The 17,609-nt window shown below is 38.1% G+C and overlaps 1 protein-coding gene across 1 annotated transcript; it reads right to left on the bottom strand.

Annotated features, from left to right (window-relative positions):
- Nucleotides 1–17: 17 nt before the first annotated feature.
- Nucleotides 18–14,996, bottom strand: tmtops3a (teleost multiple tissue opsin 3a). The gene is made up of 4 exons (XM_082177498.1): nt 14,548–14,996; nt 8,821–9,149; nt 6,556–6,789; nt 18–4,150 (listed from the first exon to the last, which is right to left on the bottom strand). The coding sequence occupies exons 1-4, from the start codon at nt 14,930–14,932 to the stop codon at nt 3,956–3,958; spliced, it is 1,143 nt and encodes a 380-aa protein (XP_082033624.1). The 5' UTR covers nt 14,933–14,996; the 3' UTR covers nt 18–3,955.
- Between the last annotated feature and the right edge of the window lie 2,613 nt (nt 14,997–17,609).

The raw sequence follows: 17,609 nt of genomic DNA on the forward strand, positions 1-17,609 counted from the left end.
AATGTATATTAAATCTTAAGCCACACAATGTATGAATGCCATTGCAATATATACAAATATAAAACCAAGTGACATCTTGCAAACAAATGATATGAGAGTTTTTCTACGAACTATTGCTTGCTTTACTTTTAACTGACTGATTTGAACCAACAGAGGAATCTTTAGTGCATGTATGGAGCCAGTTCTTCTTAAGTGCAGCAGAGTAACTACATACACTCTTAAAAATAAAGGCATTGATGGTTCCATTAAGAACCTGTAAAATCCATGGAACCTTTTCATTTGCACAAAGGGTTATTTATACTGGAGAAAGGTCCTTTTAGATTATTTAAAAAAATGTATTTTAAGAACTGTTCACTGAAAGGTTCTTTGGGAAACTAAAAATGTTTTTTCAATGGCATCTCTGCAAAAAAAAAAAAAGCTCTGCTCTTTTTTTTCTTTCTTTTTTTTAAAGAGTGTAGGTGTAGTGCAACACAATAACTATGAACATAAGCCACTAACATTTGAAAGTATCAAATACTTCTCGCCTTTAATCTCAACTGCAATGTTATTTTGGGCACCTAACCTTTCTGTTTGTCCAAACCACAGGAAATAAAGTCACATGTTGTATATATTCAAGACACAACACCTATTTAAAAAATATCGGACCACAGTGAAGAACAGATGCAGAGTCTGCAAAGCTGTGAATACAAACACAGGAGAGAGAGACATACTGAAACCTGTTATTTGTGAGCCATCGTTTCGTTCATTGACGATCAAGGTCTATAAAATCCTAGTTTACCACATCTATAAAAGTGTGTAAAATACATGAAAGACATGTTCTTTGTGTTTGCTTTTAGAAGAGACCAACTTCTGACCTAATTTTAACCACTATGTGGTGGTCTCTGCTGCATATTCTCGTTGCTGTGCATTGGCTGTAAATGAGAGAGCATTTATAGATACTGTATCTGTGAGAGTTTCAGTTAAGCATTTTCTTTTTTAATTGTTGGACCTTCAATGCCGCCATGTTTCGTGCTTCTCATAAGCCATCCTTTACATCAAAACAAAACAGCTTTTATCATTTAAATATTGGTGTGGATTGTTTACAACAGAAAGTGCTGATTATTAAGTATTGCTTAACTGCAAAGCAGGAAAAAAATAAAACAGGTTTCAAATGAACTGCAGCATCTAACCTCAGTTCCACTCCCACTGACTTTTCTTCAGTCCCTCTGCCAGGGCTCACATTTTCCAAAGTCATCAGTATAATTTTAAACGTGTGTTATAAATTAGGAAATGATCTTCACCCACAAAAGACAAGAAAGGATACATCTGGGCCCAGTAATCCGATCTTTGACCTTTATTATCAGAAACATATACAATGTGTTTTCTGCATAGTGTGAATAGATGTGGGTGGAAGTGCATAGGTCATCCTTTCCACATTTAAGTGCTATGAATATTAAGTTCTCATGAGTAATATGAGATCAGATACTATAAATGATATTGGCACTAATCACGTATCACAAACAAAAGCCACACAAGGCATTATAAAACTTTTTTCTTTAAAAGCTATCTACTTTTAGATGTCCCTTAAAAATCAAGGCTGTATGATACAGTAAATTCAACTCACTGAGAAATGAGTCAAATTTACAAGTAGTGCAACTATAATCATGATGCTGTTGTGTTTTTCACTTTATAGGTCTTGAAAAATGAAAAAAAAATGTTTTTATAATTTAGGAGCATATATTTACTATTTGATTACTGTGAAACTATTTACTATTTAAACTTTTTCATTGAACTTGATTCTATCATGGAAAGATGATAGAATGGAATTCCACAATGGAAACAAGTTTATCTCTACTCAAATACTTTATGTGGGAACTGAGTAAACTCAGCTAAACTTAGACATATCCAAATAACTTAACTGAAAATAACTTAATTGAATCAACTTTAGACACTATTCAATATATATATATATATACAACTTTTTTTAACAGCTCAATGATACTGTTTATACATCCATACATCCATTCCCAAAATTCTTGCTTTTTTATTAAAGCAACTAGAATGCATGTTAGCAGGTCCTCAACCAATGGTGAGTTATTTTAAATACCAACATAATAAAATATTAAACATTAACAAGTCACTCCATTTTCTCATCTTGCTAAAAAAAAAAAGCATAAAATAACAACACTTTATTTCAACATTAACTCTCCCTATCCAGCCCTGTGTAAAGCATGATGGGAAGTAGAAATCCTGTCCCTAGTTCCTACACTGCAAAAAATGCTTTTCTTACTTAGTATTTTTGTCTTGTTTCCAGTCCAAATATCTAAAAATTCTTAAATCAAGATGTTCTAAATTCAATAAATTCTTAAATCAAGATATTTTACTAGATAAGTAAAATGCCATAAGATATTATGTCTTGTTTTCAGGGGAAATAAATGAAAATTAAGTGAGTTTTTGCTTAAAACAAGCACATTTTTCTGTCCATGGGGTAAGAAAAATAATCTTAAAACAAGATTATTTTTCTTACCCCATGGACAGATAATTTTGCTTGTTTTAAGCAAAAACTCACTTAATTTTCATTTATTTCCCCTGAAAACAAGACATAATATCTTATGGCATTTTACTTATCTAGTAAAATATCTTGATTTAAGAATTTATTGAATTTAGAACATCTTGATTTAAGAATTTTTAGATATTTGGACTGGAAACAAGACAAAAATACTAAGTAAGAAAAGCATTTTTTTGCAGTGAATTTAACACAAATAAAATCATTCATGTAATCTCAACTCGAATGGATAAAGTAACCTGGATGAACAATTCATTTGTAAAATTAATCTGTTTTCCTTAAGTAAACTTAACAAAATTAACTTGCCCTTTTTCATCAAGCTACTTGATTGCAACATGTTCTTTCAAAATGAAAACATTAAGTTAAGTCAAGGAGAACCAATTTAACATTAACCAATCATGTTTGAACAAGAAACCTGATACAATGGTGCTAAATCAAAATTAATTGTTTGAATAAAGTGAACAGCATAAACAAAAACCATTTTGGACAGTGTTGCATTGGTATTAATGCTCATGATACAGTGAACATTAGTGTAGCTACAGTAATAGGCAAAAACACATCAAAAGCTCAAAAATCATTCCAGGGAGAAAGAACTCAACACATATATTGCAGACTCTGTATTCACTTCGTCTTTTTCCAGGGATAGGAAGAATGACTTTGTGATGCACATATGACTCAGTGGGTGTTCTGTGTGTGTTGATGAAAAGGAGAGAGACTGTGGGCTTATGGAACTTACAAATGGCACATATTCAAATTGTCACACTTTCTAAAAAATGTGCATAAGATGCAGGACCGAAGTCCCAAAATACTGCAACGTTCGTTATAACTGCATTTTAACATGACATGACTCACAATTATATACATTTTATACAGTTTTATGAAACGTAATGAAAGGAGATTACTTGATATGATAATGGAGATATCAGTGAAGCAGAGGAAATGTACAGATACAACACATAGTTTCAAAAATATTGTGCTACATACACAGGAACTATCAAGAGATTAAATAACATGCCACAAACAAAGACCAATAATTTCTGTATTAAAGGAAAAAGCAGCACATGGATATCGAATGAACTTTCCACAATTCTATGTGCATAAGCATGAGAGTGTTCATGGGAACAGACTTTGGTATGACATGGGCAGTGGCTCCTACTGTTGGCAACAAGTGTCACTACACTACACTTACACAAGCTGCTGTTGCACTGCACCGTTAGCAATGTATTGTCTTCATTCAAAAGTTCCTTATGTAATCAGCATTTGAAATAAATGTGATTCTGGTTTGGTCCTACTCAGGGATTCTGATACTGGTCCTATGGAGCTAACCTCACAATCATCACACTATCAGTTTTTCATCCCGGCACACTATAAACGCTGAGCTGTACAGAGCATGAGAAGTCTTTGAGAGTGTCAGGGTGTGTAGTGAACCACTAAGGACAGAGTGTGCTGCTCTTTATTCTGGAGGCCCTTGATGTTGCCATGCAATGAGGGCCCATCACAGGGCCCGAGAGCATGAGGATCTTCTTTGCTGCTGTGCTGAGGGTTCTGACCGTGAATAGATGGTTCTCCTTGACACTTCAGAAATGCTAAGAAACACCTGTAGAACTGAAAGGGAAATGAGTCATTAGTATGCCTTTCATTTCACTAATATGCACCTTTTGGGGGTAGATAAGGTACAAAGTTGTCATTTTAAGTGTATACTGCCCCCATGACAAACTGTTGTACCTATAAAGCTGAAAGTAAAGTTTTGTTCTGGCTCACGGATAGTGTGCGCAACTGTGCAGTGCATGGAGTGAAGCACAGAATATGAATTATACCCAGGCCTTAAAGGGATAGTTCACTTTGAAATTAAATTTTGGTATGTTTTAGCTTACCTCAAGGGCATCCAAGATGTAGGTGTCTTTTTTTCCGCAGTAGTTTCAATTTTGAAATTTTGCTACTGCGAAACCGTAACCAAGGCGACATCTATTGTATATATCTATACCCGCCCGCGCTCTCAGATCACTTGGACGTGGCTGAGTTCAAGAGGTAAAAACGATATAAAAACTGTTCGTTTTCTCACACAAACCGCTCGTTTCATGTCTTAGGCCATCAATGTGTACTTACGATGGGGAATTGTTTAATTTGGACGATGGGGAATTGTTTTAATTTGGACTCTGTGCATAGCCTGACTACGTCAGACTTCGTACTTCCGCTCAATTTCATTTCGCTTCTGTACTCAGTCTGAGACAGCGTCATAGCTTTCCGTTTTCCTCCGGCCTGAAAACAGCCGGGCCAATCAACGAACAGAGGGCGGGCTGAGAGCCGTGACGTAGACGCTGATTGTACCGTGGATGCATAGATTTACTTCACATAATCTGCAGAAGTCGTTCACAGCCATGTTCACTCCGGTGTTTCGCTCGATGGTTTTTGTTTTCGCATCATATGTGTGTTTACAGTGGAAGTTAGATGCGGCTGAGCATGCGCATAACACACGCCATAACCAAACATTATGTGATTGGCTTACGGGTAACCAATGATTTTAAACTTCAGACAAGCACCCCCCCCGCGAGAGAGAAAACACTTCTCTATTATGCCATTCCAGACTCTGTCTACGAAGCAAAGCGAAGTAGCAGAGTTTGGTATTACCAGGCTACTCTGTGCATGCTCTTTGAGACCGTGACCATAGACCTGCATTATATGACTGACAGACAAGAACGGTTTGACCTAAAAATATCAAAATTGAAACTACTGCGGAAAAAAAGACACCTACATCTTGGATGCCCTTGAGGTAAGCTAAAACATACCAAAATTTAATTTCAAAGTGAACTATCCCTTTAAAGGTAGAATTTTCAAAAATACACAAAAAAATTAAAATTCTATTTTTATATACCTAAATAAATATTAATGCTGACACTTAAATTATGATGATTAATTATGTGATGCATTGTAATGCATTATTAAAGGGATAGTTCACCCAAAAAATTTAATTCTGTCATCATTTACTCACGCTCAAGTTGTTCCAAATCTGTATGAATTTCTTTCTTCTGCTGAACACAAAGGAAGATATTTTGAAGAATGTCAGTAACCAAACAGTTGATGGACCCCATTGACTTCCATAGTATTTATTTTCTCCATACTATGGATTGGAAGTCAATGGCGCCCTTCAACTGTTTAGTTACCCATATTCTTCTAAATATCTTCTTTTCCATCTTCTTCCCAAAGATCATACTGTCCTTACTAATAGTGATATTAAAACCCATTTTAAGGCTTAATATTAAGAAATGTGCATTATGCAATAAAGATATACTCCAAATATAGTTTAATTATATTTATATCAGTAAGTCTCAAGTGATATGTCAGTAAATATGTTAATAGTAATACTTAGTATGAAATACATGTATTTAAAATACATTTTGGTATAGGTTTTTTTCACTAGGGAATGAATCCATGTATGTTATTTGAGTTTTACATTCAATTATTAAATTCCATAATCAATGCATTACATTTTTCTTTGTCAAATCAAGATACGAGGGTCCATGGTTCTACCCTTGTAAAAAGCGTAACGGCTAACTTGGATCATGTGTGCCTTGATAACCAATCACATTACAGCCTTGACGTCACTGAATTTCGTTCAGAGTTGTGCGACAGTCGATCACTGTTTGTGGATACCATAAAAATCAATGAGAAGTGCCGTAAATTGAATCATACCTGTCATGTAATCGTCCATGACTTCTCTTATAAAATATTTTTTCGGTGTAAACTCTAAAAATAGATCAATCCAAAACTAATGTTTAAGAGCAAACATATTGAAGATTAGCCAATGTTCTGTCGATTCATTAAATGATGAGCTATTTCCTCACAAAAGTGGTTTATTCAGCAAAGTGAAGCCTCTCCTTCATTGACATCCATTAAAAAAAACAGCCTCTTGTCTCCTTCCCTGCACACCGCAGCGTCGGCCTGCACTTTTTTCGGCGAAGGTTGCAGGCTTGCCTTCAATTGGCTTTGATGCAATCCCTCTGTGGACTCACCTGGTTGTTGAAAAGCACATAGATTACCGGGTTGACCACAGTGCTGCTCTTGGCCAGGACTGAGGGCACCACACTGGTTACGGGAGTGATCAGTCCCCTCCTGCCAAACGTAGCTAGCAGGGCTATCACCCCATAAGGCATCCAGCACAGCAGATAGCAGGATACCATGGTGACAACCATTAGAAGAATGTGGTTCTCTCTCCTCTGTGCGGTCAGCAGGTTGATTTTAGTTACCTGAGCCAAAAAAAGAAACACTTATAGAAGTTGCAATAGTCTTTTCTTCCCTACTGTGACATATATCAGATCGAGTGAAATGGCTTGATTTTGTCCATTGGGAATTGATTGGATTGTTGTTGTTAGTTATTGCTGTAATGTCATGTGAGTGACAGGTTGTCCCGCCCTCACGCCAGTGAACACGTCATCAGAGAGGGAAGGGAAGTTATTAGATAAAAGATTATGAGGGCATAATAATAATAAAAAATAATAAAAACGATGTGGACATAAATCATTTATAATAAATATTAAGAATATGAATTGCTCATTGTGATTTCATTGTGACTTTTAAAAGTTAAGTACATTTTGATGCAGAAATAGGCCTTTTTAACCATCTAAATCAAACTAAAAGCTTCTATCTTTCTGCAGAGAACATGAGCTATCCTACAGCAAACAGTTCATGATGTGAATGTGTGCAAGCTGTTCGTGAATCAGAGGAAGACTGGCAGATGGCTCCTTCATGCGTTAAGAGTGTCGTGACTTCTGTCGTCTGGGGTCTGTTAGCCTTCCCTATCCCATTCCCATCATGAAGCAATCTCTCTGCTGGTCAGGGCACAGAATAGTAACTTCCAATCAGTAGTGGCGGCAAATGAGAGCTGATCAGTGGAGCTGAGCTCCCTTCAGCGGCTCATGTCGTCATTCACACCTTTTACATGCTTCATTTGTCCTAAACGAGATGATTGTGATTGTATTGACAGCTCCAGCTTGGCTAAATTGGCTCGAGCTTTTCTCACTTGTGTAATCCCATTGCTTTTGGAAGTGTCCTTCAGCAATTTTGTAGGATCAATATGACATTGACAAAAATATTAATTTGAAGCAACATAAACATTCACTGCAGTACAATTCTTTCCATTTCCATAATTTAATGACTCTTCTGTCTAGGCATCTTTGTTTCTGCAAACAATTACACACAAGTGTCAAAAAATCATAATTGTCTCTGAATGCATTTTCATTCGATTTTCCATTGAATAGTGTAAGAAAATTAGATACCGCATGTCTGGAGTGACTATTTTAGGAATGCAATTACTGTCTCAGACATGTCCTCTGATTTTCAATGTGCTCTCTTCTTGTATTTTCCTCTTTTGAATCCCATCAGAATTCCATGTTTGTGTTTCTATAAAAAGCCCGAGGGCTGTTAGTGACTGGCCCACTCATACGTACAACGGATAAAGATCTCTATTTGTTAGATACACAGTGTGGTGTCTGCTACTGAACAGAGCGAATCCTGGAGGAAATAATTTTTTGTTACATAACAGCTCGTCACCAATAGTAACAGGCTCTGCGTTCTAAAAATACCTACGATGGTGATTGATTCATAGAATTGCCTCTGCGTCTAGAGGCTTTCTGCCTTACTACCTGCTGGAAACGCTCATTACATATTCCTTCACACTGTGATGTGTTTTATGAAATCCACCATATGAGTCATAAAAACCTAAAGACTGCTTCTCCCTGAACACAGTCTAACCTGATGCCCCAAAGCACTTGTTCTTATTCTCTAGCTGGACAAAACAATATCAAATGGATAAATAAACAATCCAAGAGCAGGATTGATTTATTCAAGAAAAAGAAACAAGACTAGGTTAAAAAGCAAGACTAGCATACTACTCTTTGACAGCATCCGAATATGCTACATAGTAGGTGAAAATCATGGCAAAAGTAGTATGTTCAAATTCACATTCACCGTAAAACAGTTGGTGAAAAGTACCCGGATGACCTAATACTAAATCAATTACTTTTATTTATATTGTGCTGTACAACAGGATAACAGGACCTATTTCGGCAAGATTTTGAAGTCTGCAACTGACATACACTTTACTATCCCAGAAATCATGAACTCAATCATCACTATTATTTTATTATAATGAAAGCCACAGTTTTATGTTTGTTTTCCAGTACTCAGTAGGTTAAATAGATATTAACATATGTATAATAACATAACATCAGAGGAGAAAGCGTCAAATTGAGTTTCCTCATAAAGCATCTCTCACTCACCCCTTTGATAATGAACAGGATTTTGCCATAGCAGAAGATCATGAGCATCAGGGGTAAAAGCAGACAGAAGATGAACAGGCACATCACGTATGACATGCTGTTGGTTGAGCGTAGGTGCCACTGCACTGAGCATGTAGTCCCGGGTCCTTCAGGTCCATAGCTACTCCAGCCCAGGAATGGTGGGAGAGTCCATACCAGCGAATAGAGCCAGGATCCGGCCACACAAAGCCAGGCCCTGCGGAAGTCAGACACGTCTGCCTTGGTGGGGCGCAGCAGGGCGGCATAACGCTCGTATGACAGTATAGATAGAGACATCAGAGACACAATTCCTGTTTGAGATAAAGAAAGCCGAAATGGAAAAGAAATAGTGCTAACTTGTGCTGTTTTAAATGCTTTTTTATTGTAAAATATGTTGTTATTTGTACTGTGTACACAAGGTGCAATAATGAGTACAGCAATTTTGAAAACTTGCAGTCACACAAGGGACAAATGACAAAGCAAGTAACTATAAACATCAGGGACAGTCCCCAGAGAGAGAAATTTGAGGTTAAATGCAAATGCACAATTTGTTATAGAGTTTATGCTCTCAGTGATCTTGCATTCTGTTCCTGGGTCAGTCTAGCAATCAGCAACTCTTGTATAAAAGTAACATTTCAGACTACCAAAATAAACTGCAGCATTGGGGTAGTGTGTTAATGAAACTGCTGTTGTTGTAAACTAAAACTAGAAAAAAAATGATTAAAAACATTTTCATTAACTAAAATAATCAATGCAGAGTAAACAAAAGTGGTTAAAAACTAATTGAAATAACATTAAAATAATAAAACAGACAACTTTATTTGAAGTCACCCCAAAAAAACACAGCACCCCCACTTCAAAAAATGACCATACAGAACACAAGAGTGTACAAGCATGAGTTTGTTGTTAGTCGCCAGCAGCACACACTCAAAACCATGTTCCTCACGTATGGATAGATTTGGGCAAGTTACTTCCAAAATGTAATACATTGTAAATTTATAAATTATTATTTGAAATGAATTATACGCATGTATAGAAAAAGCGGTGGCAAGGCACCGGGGGTGGATGAGATCCGCCCTGAGTACCTCAAGTCTCTGGATGTTGTGGGGCTGTCTTGGCTGACACGCCTCTGCAACATCGCGTGGCGGTTGGGGACAGTACCTTTGGACTGGCAGACCGGGGTGGTGGTCCCTCTTTTCAAGAAGGGGGATCGGAGGGTGTGCTCCAACTATAGGGGGATCACACTTCTCAGCCTCCCTGGGAAAGTCTATGCCAGGGTACTGGAGAGGAGAATCCGGCCGATAGTAGAACCTCGGATTCAGGAGGAACAGTGTGGTTTTCGTCCCGGTCGTGGAACACTGGACCAGCTCTATACCCTCTACAGGGTGCTGGAGGGCTCATGGGAGTTTGCCCAACCAATCTACATGTGCTTTGTGGATTTGGAGAAGGCATTCGACTGTGTCCCTCGCGGCGGCCTGTGGAGGGTGCTCCGGGAGTATGGGGTCCGGGGCCCTTTGCTAAGGGCTATCCGGTCCCTGTACGACCGGAGCAGGAGCTTGGTTCGTATTGCCAGCAGTAAGTCAGACTTGTTCCCGGTGCGTGTTGGACTCCGGCAGGGCTGCCCTTTGTCGCCGGTTCTGTTCATAATTTTTATGGACAGAATTTCTAGGCGCAGCCAGGGGCCGGAGGGGGTCGGGTTTGGGGACCACACGATTTCATCTCTGCTCTTTGCGGATGATGTTGTCGTGTTGGCCTCATCAGACCAGGACCTCCAGCACGCACTGGGACGGTTTGCAGCCGAGTGTGAAGCGGCTGGGATGAAAATCAGCACCTCCAAGACCGAGGCCATGGTTCTCAGTCGGAAAAGGGTGGCTTGCTCGCTTCAGGTTGGTGGAGAGCTCCTGCCTCAAGTGGAGGAGTTCAAGTATCTTGGGGTCTTGTTCACGAGTGAGGGAAGGATGGAACGGGAGATTGACAGGCGGATCGGTGCAGCTTCTGCAGTAATGCGGTCCCTGTACCGGTCTGTCGTGGTAAAGAAGGAGCTGAGCCGCAAGGCGAAGCTCTCGATTTACCAGTCAATCTACGTTCCTACTCTCACCTATGGTCATGAGCTGTGGGTCATGACCGAAAGGACAAGATCCCGGATACAAGCGGCCGAAATGAGCTTTCTCCGCAGGGTGGCTGGGCGATCCCTTAGAGATAGGGTGAGAAGCTCGGTCACTCGGGAGGAGCTCAGAGTAGAGCCGCTGCTCCTCCACATCGAGAGGGGTCAGTTGAGGTGGCTCGGGCATCTTTTCCGGATGCCTCCTGGACGCCTTCCCGGGAAGGTGTTCCGGGCATGTCCCACCGGGAGGAGACCCCGGGGAAGACCTAGGACGCTGGAGAGACTATGTCTCCCGGCTGGCCTGGGAACGCCTCGGTGTCCCCCCGGAAGAGCTGGAGGAAGTGTCTAGGGAGAGGGAAGTCTGGGCATCCCTGCTTAGACTGCTGCCCCCGCGACCCGGCCCCGGATAAGCGGTAGAAGATGGATGGATGGATGGATGAAATGAATTAGTTGCATTACAATATTACTGTCTCTGAATTGTAATGTGTTACACTTATGCGTTACTTTTGAGTTACTTCAAAAATAATAAAACTTCACCAAAATAACTCCAGAATTATGACTAGGCATTCTAAAATGCTAAAATTGAGTTTATTGATGCTCATACGTATATATCCAGGAGGGCGACTTATGACTTATAAATGATGGGAAGGCTCGCGGTGCAATATAATAAGTAACAATCACTGTCAGAATCACAAAAGTAGACAAACAATCAAAGTCTGCTAAATTATGGTAGAGATACCAAACACAATAGAGCTAAAGCCCAATGCAACCTATAGCCTAATGACATGGCAAGATGCACAACCTCTTTTTTTTTTCGATTCTATTTTTTCTTTTCTTTTAATTCAGGTTCACAGCACAAACCTGGACACAAATCTCTTCACTTCTCAGGGTTCGAGCAGCATAGCAGCCCGAGAGAAACTTAATTTCTGTTGCTTTGTCTTGCCTGCGCTCTCGTCCGCCGCATTCTTTCACTTAGCCGACCCTGCAGCTCTCTCAGTTAGTGTTAGCGTGGCACTGGTGCAATTGTTTCTTCATGTTGCTCGTGCTATTTCTTTATATATTGAATTCCCTCTGTGTTGCACATATATTTCACTTGACTTCACTATTACATTCTTGTCCTTTTCTCTGACAAACTGAAAATAATTGGAGTATGTCCATCTCACAAATGTAGAATCTGTCTCTGCAGTCATCTCAACCATTGAATTCCAGCAACAGGAAATAAACATATTTACCCGCAATTTTTTTTTTCTCTGGTGCTGGAAAGTCTCACGGTGTTGGTAAATTCCTTTCTTTTTTTTACTAACATCACTGTGGAAAGCAGGACGAGGCAGAGTGCCGTGAAAAAGCTTCGAAAGCATAAAAGGGGGAGTGACGACAGTGAGGGATGAGAGAGGACCAGGCCTGGACTATTTTATGTTATGTTTTGTTTATGTGTGTGCGGCAGTTGTCCATGAGGGGCTGCCGTTTTTACTTTCGTTTTGTTTTTGTTTTATTATTAAAGTTGTTAAACGTTCACCGGTTCCCGCCTCCTTATTCCCTGAATTACTAAGCTCTCTACAACCACTTAATTACATTGTTGTAATGTGCATTACTAAGATTGTAACGAGTATAATATTACCAAAATGTTATTATTAATACATTATATTACTGTGTTACAGCAAAAAGTAATATATTACTCTAATATTATTACTTTTGTGATGTGTTACTCCCAATACTGGGTATGGAGCAGAAACAGCGCAACCTCCTTCCTGCTTAGGTCTCTGCAGCGCTAGAAAGCTTTTCTAATTTTAACGCGGGTCCTATAGCGCTGCTGACTTCAGCAACCCGGATGAGCCTGTGTTATCTGTTTTCAGCGGTTGTTATCTGGGAATAACATACCGCTGGGTGGTGCGATTGACCAATCAGAATCAAGTATTCCACAGAGCTGTGTAATTAATGTAGAATAATGTAATAAAATGTGGCAGCCACAGACTCGGGATTCTCATTAAGGCACTGATCGTGTTGCATAAGTCGAAGGTATAATGACATTATACCCTTATGTATCAACTCACTTGTGTCATCCTGTAAACAGTGAAGGTTGTTAAGTGACACGAGATTATGGAGCTAGAACAACCTGATGAGAACCTATATTAATTATTTTAATTGTTCAGTTGTCAGAAATATTTGGTATAGCCACAGAGAGAAACTGAGCCTTAATGAATATGGTTAATGTCAACAAAGGAACACATTCATTAAAAATGAATGTGAAAATGATGCGAATTATGTATCAAATGTACTCAGACATTCTCCTTCAATGGGCTTGCAGGTCCACAGGTTCTAAACAAAAGTGCTCAGCACTCTTACCTCTTCATCTACACATCACAGAAAGAGAGACACAACACACCCACTACAGTAATTAATGGCCTTAAATGAGCTCTCCATTCAAATGTCAGATCACTGGGGGAAGACTGTGACTTCCGAGACAACTCCTGAATAAGATAAAATGACAGTGATTCTGGCTTGTTCCTATTTTGAGCATATGTGGAACATCTCTGACAGACAGAAAACAGCAACATGTCATTTAACATGAATTATAAAAAATTCAAGAATTATTGTTTATTTGTGGTTGTCGTCATATTACAAATATCCAGTTGATTTGATTTAGGCTACAGATTGACCTAACATCATGAAAAATCATTTGCTGTAAATTTAAATCATATGAACCCGCTTTTTTGCATATACATCACAGGTCTATTGTAAATTTTTATATTTATATAAATCAAATGAAAATTCATGTCCCAGTTACACTTAATGTTGTCACATCTTACTGGTTAAATATTAGGCTATACATTTAAAAGAGAAACCAAATACAATTCTATTTTGTATTTTTACAGTCACTAGCCTATGCAATTAATTTTCTATTCGTTAAAAACAAGCATAAATCTCATTCTCATCAAGTTAGTTTTTTAAGCTTTTTTTACATTTATTCTAAAATAATAACAAAAGGCACAATTTCAACAATATATTTTATTTGTGAACTGATGTTAAGCTGTTATTTTTTAATAGTCAACTCGTCAGTTATCAAGCTCGGTAAACACTGATCACAGACGAATATGCACCATTCATTTCACTAAACTAATTACTCTCTAAAAAAATCCCTAAGTCATCATGTTTTCAGTCCATTTTAACTTTGATTTTGACATGAAATCGATTTTATGTCATAAAATCGTAAATAGACGTGAAATCAAAGTGGCTGAGTTGTTTACTCAATATAGCCTACTTCCTTCAGAAAAAAAAAGTGTCCTTTCCACATGATCTATTTCCAAAAAAAAGATCAATTACACATCTAGCTTAATATAAATGAATGGTGTCGTAATTTTTAATCACTTTCCTATAATTTTCTCTGTCATGTTTAAAAGTCAATAGGCCTAATTCTTAAAATTTAAGATAATCTCTTGAAGACGCTATTAATAGGATGTGTTAAAAACGTATTAAATGCACGCGCAACAACACACTACAAAGAAAGTTCATCTGAGTGTTGTAAGTATCCGCACTGCACCACCGCAAACTCTGGGAACCTGTTACACATATAACTTTCCTGTTGAATGAACTTTAGTAAAACTTACCAAAAAGCGAATTTGCGAAAGCGTACCATTTGCAGCCGGATTGTCCCAACAGCCATTTCCCATAGAGACTGGAAACGAAACTGAAGGGAGTCCCAAATAAACAAACCAGTATGTCACTCAGACTTATGTTGAGCAGAATGAGGTTTATAGGTGTCCGCAGTGAGCGAAACCTCGCAAAGATGAGCAGGACAAAGAGGTTGTTCAAGCATCCAAACGCCAGAATGATTCCGAGGCAGACGGCTGTCACCGTGTGGCCAGTCCGGCTCAGGCCAGGTGGGGTGTCGTCGTGGGGCTCCAGGGGGGCTCCTGAACTGACATTTTCACTTTGATTGAGCGCAGAAATGTCTTTGTTGCTAATGTTCAAACTCCAGATGTGGACGACCATAGCAGCCTCAATGCTCGGGTAAATGATGTTGACACTATGACTTTCCTTACAGATGGATTCACTGTTCTCATCTCTCCCCTCACTGACGCGCAGCCCACCATTAACACCCTCTGCTTCTCGGGGGGGATGGGGGCTCAAAAGAAAGTGAAAAAAAACAAAGGTTTTTAAGTGAATGTCGGCTACCTACATACTATTTTTATACATGTAGGCTAGCTATTGTTTCAGTATTGATAAATTCTATATCTGAAGTCTGAGCGTGTATTTACAGCGCTCTCAAATTGTAGCTATAATGTAGAGCTGTGCAACGATTAATCGCGATTAATCGCATCCAAAATGGAAGTTTGTGTTTACATGATATATGATAATATATAAGATAATATATCATATAGTGTTCTGTGTATAATTATTTTGTATATATTTAAGAAAAATGTGTTAATATAAAATATTTATATTTATATATAGCCTAATATAAAATCTATATAATATATATACAGTATTTACATGCAAAGATTTCTCAAATTTATATATATACAAAATAATTATACACAGTACTACACACATATATTATGTAAACACAAACTTTCATTTTGGATGTGATTAATCATTGCACAGCCTGCCTGAGGAGGGAACCATAGCAACTACGCTTCTCCCATGCTTCCATAATACAGCCAGACAGTATAAATGTTTAACAGTAAACATTCCCACAACTTTCAGGTTTTGTTCATGTTAAATGTTGTATAAATAACATTTATAGAACTTTCTTGTAACATTAATAATAGTTTATTTGATATGCGTTCTCATGAAGTTGAGAGAAACGTTCTTTGAACGTTGTTATGTTGTTATTTTTACATGATTAACATTCTTATAACGTTGAGAGAAAAGCGTTCTTGGAACATCCTTATGATGTTAGGCCTACTTAACGTTAACCTTCTTTACCGTCCTTCGGTTGAGACGTAAAACCGAGGTCCTGACTCTCGGTGGTCATTAAAAATCCCATGACACTTCTCGTAAAGAGTAGGGGTGAAACCCCGGTGTCCTGGTCACATTCCACCCATTGGCCCTTACCAATCATGGCCTCCTAATAATCCCCTTACATTGAATTGGCTCTATCACTCTCTATCCTCTCTCCACCTATAGCTGGTGTGTGGTGAGCGCACTGGCGCCATTGTACTGTGGCTGCCGTCGCATCATCCAAGTGGATGCTGCACACTGGTGGTGGTTAAGGAGAGATCCCCTGATATGATTGTAAAGCGCTTTGGGTGTACAGTAGTACATATGAAAGCACTATATAAATGCCTCATTCATTCATTCATTCTTGTAATATTACAAATAAACGTTCAAAAACTGTTATATTTTGAGTAAAAATAACGAAAATGTTAACAGTATTGTATAACCTTTTAATAAGAGAGAGAAAATCCAAGAAAATTGGACATTTTTTAGTTACACATCACAAATATACAAGCGTTGTATTGGTATTTTAGATAATTTATGTTAGTAACACTTTATTTTGATGGTTCACTTAGACATTCTATACTAACAATATAACTTTCCCACACGTCAACTGACTGTCTGCTTAATATCGGCTAACACTTTATTTTGATGGTTCCCCAACAGATATTCTTACTATTAGTAAATTATTCTACTAATCTAAACCCAACATTAACAGTCAAATACTCTAATGATAGTTAGTTGACATGTATTTGACAAGTTACTTGTAGTTAGTATTAGAATGTCTAAAGTGGACCATCAAAATAAAGTGTAACCTTGATGTTTAGCTAACTGTGCTATAGCTGGGACAAATGGCAGCTTAATTGAAAATGAATGTCAAATAAGATTAGTGACTTCACTCTCAATATTTTCATGATTTGTTATCACAACTTTTTATCTTTTGTCAAATAAACTTAGATAATTAATTAAACGTTGTGTTGGAACTTGATTCCTTGTCTTCCTGAACCCACACGTGACACTTAAACAAAGCTCTATGGTTACAAGTGCTGTCAGAGACACTGCAGTTACAAGAAAGTTAATAAAACAGACATATCAGCATTAACATAATGCCAGAATCCGGATACTTGTAGGTCAGTGTTATCAGCTGTAGCTCACAATAGTCAACCGAAGCTATTTAATCACTAATGTCAGAACATTGTTTTAGAAATGACAGATTATCATGGAAATTGGCTAAGCAACACTGACAACAGAGGTAAGATAATAATAATATCATAGTGGCAGAAATGAAATATGTCCTTTGAAATATGTCCTACCTCTGTAGATCAGCACACTAATTGAGTTGTGCTGTGGATTCTTGAGGTATCTCTGCAGACTATATTAGAATTACAGATTAAGTGCGAGAGAGGATGCTTGACTGGAAAGAGTGTCAATAACAAAGGCAGACCAAAATGCCAGAGTCGTCGTGAAACACATCCAATTTGCCTTGTGCAGCGCAATATCACGAAGCACAATAACAGCGCTTTATAAAAAACAAAACAAATGAGACCATTTCTCATTAAACTGAGAGTATGCAGATCAAACCCCATGACTTTTTGAGCTAAGTAGCAGAGTAAGACAAAATATGAAAACATTTGATGAAATCTGGTTAGGGGCACAATCGGCTTGACTGTACATTAACCTGCTGATTAAACAGCGACTCCACAAATTAATAAACACTGCGGCACAAAAT

This window comes from Leuciscus leuciscus (genome assembly GCF_965113295.1).
Source record: "Leuciscus leuciscus genome assembly, chromosome: 8".
Taxonomy (NCBI): domain Eukaryota; kingdom Metazoa; phylum Chordata; class Actinopteri; order Cypriniformes; family Leuciscidae; genus Leuciscus; species Leuciscus leuciscus.